General features: G+C 42.9%; 1 protein-coding gene across 1 annotated transcript in view; it reads right to left on the bottom strand.

Annotated features, from left to right (window-relative positions):
• The window catches only part of LOC118417087 (kinesin-like protein KIF28P), a 60425-nt gene extending 58346 nt beyond the window's left edge, over positions 1 to 2079 (bottom strand). The window contains exon 1 of the mRNA XM_035822485.1: positions 1586 to 2079. Coding sequence (XP_035678378.1) covers positions 1586 to 1639 — 54 coding nt within the window. The 5' untranslated portion in view covers positions 1640 to 2079. The remainder of the gene's footprint in view (positions 1 to 1585) is intronic.
• Positions 2080 to 6779: the final 4700 nt, after the last annotated feature.

Consider the following 6779-nt stretch of genomic DNA (forward strand, 5'->3'; position numbering starts at 1 on the left):
ATCTCCTGATTAATCGCTTTGCTACCATGCCATTCCCACTACGCTAAAATGAAATCCTGGCTAGAACCCTGCTAACATATTGTTTGTTTTTCAGCCCAGGTGAACTTGACTAGCAAACTCTCCCTGAAGCAATGAAAACAGGGATAAGGTGACTGCAAATAAAGGGGAAAGGAAAGGTGACTCCCGTTGTTCCCAGAATCACAGGTGAATGAACTCCCTGCCGTGTTAGACCTCACATATCTTCTGGGCTAATTGTATGAGGAGGGGTTAAATCGTGTTTATTCTGCAACAGGGTTAAAAAGACTTGTTATTTAGGGTGGCTAAATCAATACACCAAAGTCAAAACCTCCTTCCTTGAGCAATCCTGCTGCCTTTTTAAATACCACTCTTGGTACGACGACGACGACTAGTCTACCTTCCACATTTCCGTTAGAACTACAACAACCAGACTCCTTTCTCTCCATTTCAGTCCTAGTAGAACTGGTTTTGATTGAAGCACATACCTGACATTTTTACCTGTTGGTGTGAAAAACATGATGAGTTGAATTAACAATTGCCTTGACAGACTAATCGTTACAGTAAATGGACTGGTCCTATAGCCCCAGTCCATCTGGGTCGAAATGTAGGGTTGTGCAGGGTTTGATCGACAGCTAGAATCAGTCAGCATTGTTCACTTGATGTCACCTTTTTGTACTGTCCTTTATTTCCTGCACTTCAGGGCATAGACTCTTACATTTTTGTTTCTTCACCCGAGGGTCCAGTGAAAACTGGTTTACAGTCCGACAGGTCAACCCAGTGTACAATGATATTTAGTAGCAATCACTTGCTGCAGACCCTTTTTAAGCCTTCATAATGACTTTGACATTTAGTCCATCACTAGAATCTCCTACACCAAACTTTCTTATTTAGTAATTGCTATGGTGCTACTTTGACTTTGACACCTGGATATACAATTTTGTAAATGTGGGCAGTTTGAACTAGACAACTGATTCTGATGTAAGAATCTACTTGAATCTTCGGCCTGGTAGAGTGTGGGATACAGACTTCACACGGCCCAGACGTCAGTTGTCACACCAAGAACACGGTAACGCGCACATAACGGGCCTTTTATATCATGATACGATGTGATAAATCATCAGGCCTTCACTCATCAACACAGAGACAGACTGTCCTCCCTCGAGTGTTCCCTTTGACTACTCGAGGATCTCTTTTAAAAGACAGACCTAGCGTTACTTGGGTCATTCCCGCTACTATTACTGTGCAGTATAACTGTACCACCAGCCATGAAGCTGTTTAGAGAGACTGGCTTGATCTGTGATTGCCCAGTAAGTAGGGATGAAGCACCTCTCCGTTCCGCTTGAGGTGCAGAGTCTCTTTGTAAGTTTACAAAACACGCGGTAACGTTAGCACTGCAAACGCCTACGGACACTTGCTTAGGCAAGCTGCGGCCATACAGCTTCTGTAAAGTTATTGTGTTGAATCACAGGTGCTGGAATCACACAAAATGTTGAGAGTTTACCGGAAAGAAAGTTGGCTCCACAAATTTATTACCCACGCCTGCCTGTGCTGTGCCGACCCGACCTACCTGATTGAAAGGGCGAACCCTCACGGCAACCTTCACGCTGTCGCTGTCCGTCATGGTCGCACCAGATGAACAGCCTTCCCTTCTAACACAGGATCTAAACCTCCGTTATGGTCCACATTCCTCGGCATACATCTTTTCTTGATGTTTTTAATATTTCAGGAGAGCGCGGTCCCGTACGATTCGTCCTTCCTCTGTGTGTTACTCCGGACTAGCGGTGTCCCAGAACCATGACCACCCCGGGGGTCTGCATCCACCAATCAACACAGCCGTAGCAGACACGTCCAATCAAACGTCTCGTAACAACGTAAGTTTCGAGAGGAGGCGTGGCTAAGAGTGACGTAGTTGACTGACATGGCGGCGCCCTGCCTTGGATACACCCTGGATACGTTGTGTGAAACGTGACTGTTGCTGTCACGACAAAGTTTACCTGGGTCTCACTTAGGATAAAGCAACCTGCTCTGTACGTGACACTTTGGCCTACTGGTCTTTATTGAGAAGTCTTCCTTCTGTCTGCATAGGGATAGGGTTGATCAATGATCATCAATGGATTCATGATTGGTTTCTAATCCGGCAAGGAAATTGTTGATAAAACCTCAACCTTGGTTATACTCAAGAAATATGTGACGTCATTGTGATCCTACGTAAAATGCGCATAATCGATATCTCCAGGCGGATTTACCGGCGTCATAAGATTAGTAAAGTATTTAAAAAGCTGGCCAAGGAGTAGAAGCCGACCAAAGGGAGTTAGTTAGCCGGCCATTGCTACCTTTGGTCGGCTCCTTCGATCTACTAAGTACTTTTTGGGTCCGGTACCGTACATTTAGCCGCAGATCACTGTTGGTTATCGCCTATAGCTAGCTATAAGCAAGGAGGTTATATCAATATATGACCTCCTTGCTATATTTAAAGCGTATTCCAACAGTCGTCTGCGGCTACGGTGACATTGGCACATTTCGTTTCGCACTAGCTAAACTTCAAATCTTTCTAAGGCCGACAGTGTCTTATTGTTCAGAGGTCTTAAGAAAAAGGATTTTATTCTTTCACTCTCAATGACCGTAAGTCATTTCTTGAGACCCCCAGCGAAGTGGGTGTTGGCTCCCCTAGCAACACATAGCAACGACCTTTGACCCCAAGTTACCCTATTGTTGACTAATTGCCCCCTCCCCACCCAGTGTGAAAACATCCCTAGAGGGGTTCCACCAAGCCAGGTGAGGTGTTACCTGGAACCCTGAGGTTGTGAAGGGTTGTTTCAGACAGTAGTGTCTGGGAATGACAACATGATGTGTATTGAGCATTAACTGTTTCATATGTAGTACATTATAAAGTCACTGCTAGATTTTTACTCTGACCGTCTGCAAATATCTTAGAATATGTAAGTTACATTATTTTATCTGTATTGGGCAGATTTTAAGTGTTACCACCTGTTACGTTCTGCTGTGGTCGCCCAAACATGGTCATGCAAGCAGAGGTAGACCACACAAAACATATGTACATCAACTTTGTGAAGATACTGGTTGCTCGGCTGAAGAACTGCCCAAGGCTATGGAGGATAGGGAAGGATGGAGGAAGAGAGTCGTGGCCATCCGTGCAACCAGCACGCCTGGATAGGATAGGACCACCTCTTTCGTAGGTTTCTTTCTGCCAGTAGTACAGTCTGGTTTCCACTAAGCCCAAATACAAGTATCCGCTACGTAAATACAACGTTACTCCCCACCCCCTACCCCCACACACGGCCCTACTATAGCTGAGTCTCCATTTGCTGCTGTTTATAGAAGTAAAAGGAATTATTTTTGAGGTCATATTAGCATCAATGCTCCAGGCTTGAGTATTGATAGAATAGCTCTCCAGAGAAAGCGTCCACTTGCATTTGATTGGTTTAGCTTTGGAATCTGTATAAACCCACTAATTGAAATAATGTTAGACACCAAAATACATACAAGAATGTAGCCATGAGGTTTCCTCCAAACAAAGACTTCGGATATTTTCTTGTTTGCAAGTTACTGAGTTGGTACTTTGTTAACAGTATCCTAAATTTGTCTTGTTAAATTTGCAGTTCTTTGTGTCTTGATCAATTTGCCAAAGCAACTTTATAGGTATTTGCAATAATTATGTATACTATGTTGTATTTGGAAACCCATCATTTGTTTAAAAGTAACTTCAGATACTCGAATGCTGTTTGTTTATTGTTTGTCAAACCAAACCAAGCCAAGCTGTGTCTGGCACAGATACCTTGCCAGATAAAGGTGTGAACAATTCCCATTGTTCGCCTATGAGAGCCTGGTGTCCTACTGTCAGGGGGTTGTGTAAACAAATTAATTGGCCATATTGTTCCTTTATCAAAACAAACGTGTCACATTTCATCCTTGTAGTAGCCCAAACTTGAAATTTTGTCATCTTTTTTCTTTCGTAAAAGCGCTAGCTTATGCAATATTTTCATTTGTCACAAAAGACATGTATAGAAAGTACACATGTTGCACCTAAATGTTCAACCTGGCCCATGGTTGTTCCCTTTTCCAGTTACCTGTCAGGCTTGCATGAATATTGCAAATATGCCATTTTTCATAATATTTTGAACATATTAAAGAATATCTCAGTTGAAATTACACCAGTAAGTGTGGGACAGGCTGAATATTGTAGAATGCTCATTCCTGAATACATAGATACCATATTTGTGACACAAATATGTTCCTGGGGCTAGCGCACGGAGCCTAAAAGTGATAAAATATAGCTGTGCTTATCATATTCATATTTTGATATCAATGAGCTTTAGGTGATATCTGTATGGTCTGACACCAACTTATGGGTATTGTCCTCCACTTCCTGTTGAAAATTCTGGAATATAGCAAGCCAAGAACAATATATGGCACATCAAAGTTGGTGGGTCAGTTAATTAGGCAGGAGGGCCATGAAATGACTTACGGTCATTGAGCTCATAAAATGTCGTGAAAAAAACAACAACAAAAAACTGCTAAAGCCACAATCGTTGACCACAGCTCATCTTTCTGGTCGCTAGTACGACTGCGCTATAAAAATAGATAATTGAAAATTTATTTTCAAATTAAGTTATGGAATTTCATTGATGGTGGAGTAACGAGAGGGACAGTTATGAACGTGGCATTATAGAAGTCCAGGGAATAAGATATTTAATGTTATGAACATGCTGTTTTACGATGGTTCTTCTTGATCTTCTTTAGTCTAGAATCTAGATTGGGAAACTACTGTTCCCCACTTGTGCGAACTTCGAAAGCCTTCGCTGGGTATAACAAGAATAGTTTGCCCGTGAAGTTTGGACACCATTTTCATTTTCCCACACAGAAGAGGTTAACCTTGGTTTTGACTGACTCTCCTGGCCAATTGTTGCCCCTTTTTGCCAAATTCTACGATCCGCACTCCCCAAAGGAAGGCATTGTGGAGGCTACGGCTCACCCTGTACTTTTTAACTGCAACACAAACGAATAAAGCTTCCGTTGACTCTAACCAGCGCCACCTAGCGAAGTTTGCTGCTCTCTCCAGCTTCAGCTCCAGACTTTGTTCCAATCGCTCATGGCTCAGCTATATAATATTTGAACCCACTCTTTTGTCCCGTCGTTCTCCCTTTTCCCAGAGGCAAAAAAACACGACATAATACCCCCCCCCTCCCCACAACATGTTTTGGGGGTTGTTTTAGGTAAGCGTCCAAATGAATTTCACAAAAAAATCTTTGATTGCCCCAAGTTGCCCTTAGCTAAACAAGGGTCAGTTACTGGGCGACGGAATATATTGCGAACCGCAAGGCGTCGCCTGTTGAATGGACATTGCTTTCGCAAAAAAATCTCACAACACGGCGGCGTCTGGCTATCATGACCAACTTGTGTACATGTGTATTGTATAAGGTTGGGGAAATATCATCCCAACTGCTCTCTTTACAATAGGAAAGTTTTAAAAGAGTTCCATTGCTTGCTTGCTTACTTGCTTGCTGAATAATCTTTAATTCAAAGTATCAATCGGGTGCATTTATCGATGAAGGATACAGAAAAAGTACCATTCACTCACGATCACGCACGCACTCGCTCACACACTGATTCTCTCACTCACTCACCTACTCACACACTCACTCACGCACTCACTCACGCACTCACTCATTCTCTCGCTCACTCACGCACTCATTCATGCGCTGACCCACTCATTCTCTCACTCATTCACTCACGCACTCACTCACTCACTAGTCACTCACGCACGCAAACACGCACTCACTCACTAATTCATCAAATGTTTGCATCTAGCTCAGGAGTAGCCAGCCTTACAACTTATGGCTGATATGTTGACAACTGTTATCGTCACCTGTTCGTCAGGTAAGGTATGTTCCCATGTCGGACACGGCTTGGCCGGAAACATTGGCAATGCACGCATAGAGCAGCGCACACATTGAACTATGGTTACAGTTCATTCAAGTTGTGTCGTTCAAGGCCGCTCTTTATATCTAATCATGTACAGCACGGTCCCACAAGTGTCGTGGTGTGTCGAAGTTTTGTCTTCTAGCACCATGTCTGCCAGATAGTCCACTAAGGAACTCTCCAAGCAGAGGTCGAATCGCGCAGATATAGAAGTAGCCGACTACTACTATATCTGCGCGATTCGACCTCTGCTTGGAGAGTAACTAAGGACTAACTACCGTTCACACCTCACTGATGATCACGTATATAGTATGTGATATAATCGAGTAAGTGCAACGCGTCAAAAACAAACTGTCTCGATTTTTTCATCTGAAAGTACGAGCGCAAAATGTCATTTGCCATTTGACCTTTGTCTTTGTCTTTGATCTTCCTAATTTCTACAGTGGCAAATTTGCCATAAGATTCTGTAGACCCGGTGCAGTCACCCTAAGGCCACAGCAAGTAAATTTTATGGATGACATCCGCGCGCTCATTAATTTTCGCCTGAATTCAGAAAAAAAACAAGAATTTTTTTCTTCTTCAGGGAAGGCCTAATAGATGAAAATGGGTAAAGGTTGTGTTGTAACCTAATCATTGAATGTAGAATTGACACTAGAGACTCTGTAGCATTGACTGTAGTTGCAGAGGTGCAACTTGATAGATAGTTGTAAACTATGGAAGCTATCAGTGTAGTTGCCAACATGGTTAATGATACCAGTCTACCACACTAGTGTCACTTTGACTACACTGGGCACTTCTTAAATACAGGAATGAATGCCTTG

The sequence above is a fragment of the Branchiostoma floridae genome, chromosome 1 (assembly GCF_000003815.2).
Source record: "Branchiostoma floridae strain S238N-H82 chromosome 1, Bfl_VNyyK, whole genome shotgun sequence".
NCBI lineage: Eukaryota > Metazoa > Chordata > Leptocardii > Amphioxiformes > Branchiostomatidae > Branchiostoma > Branchiostoma floridae.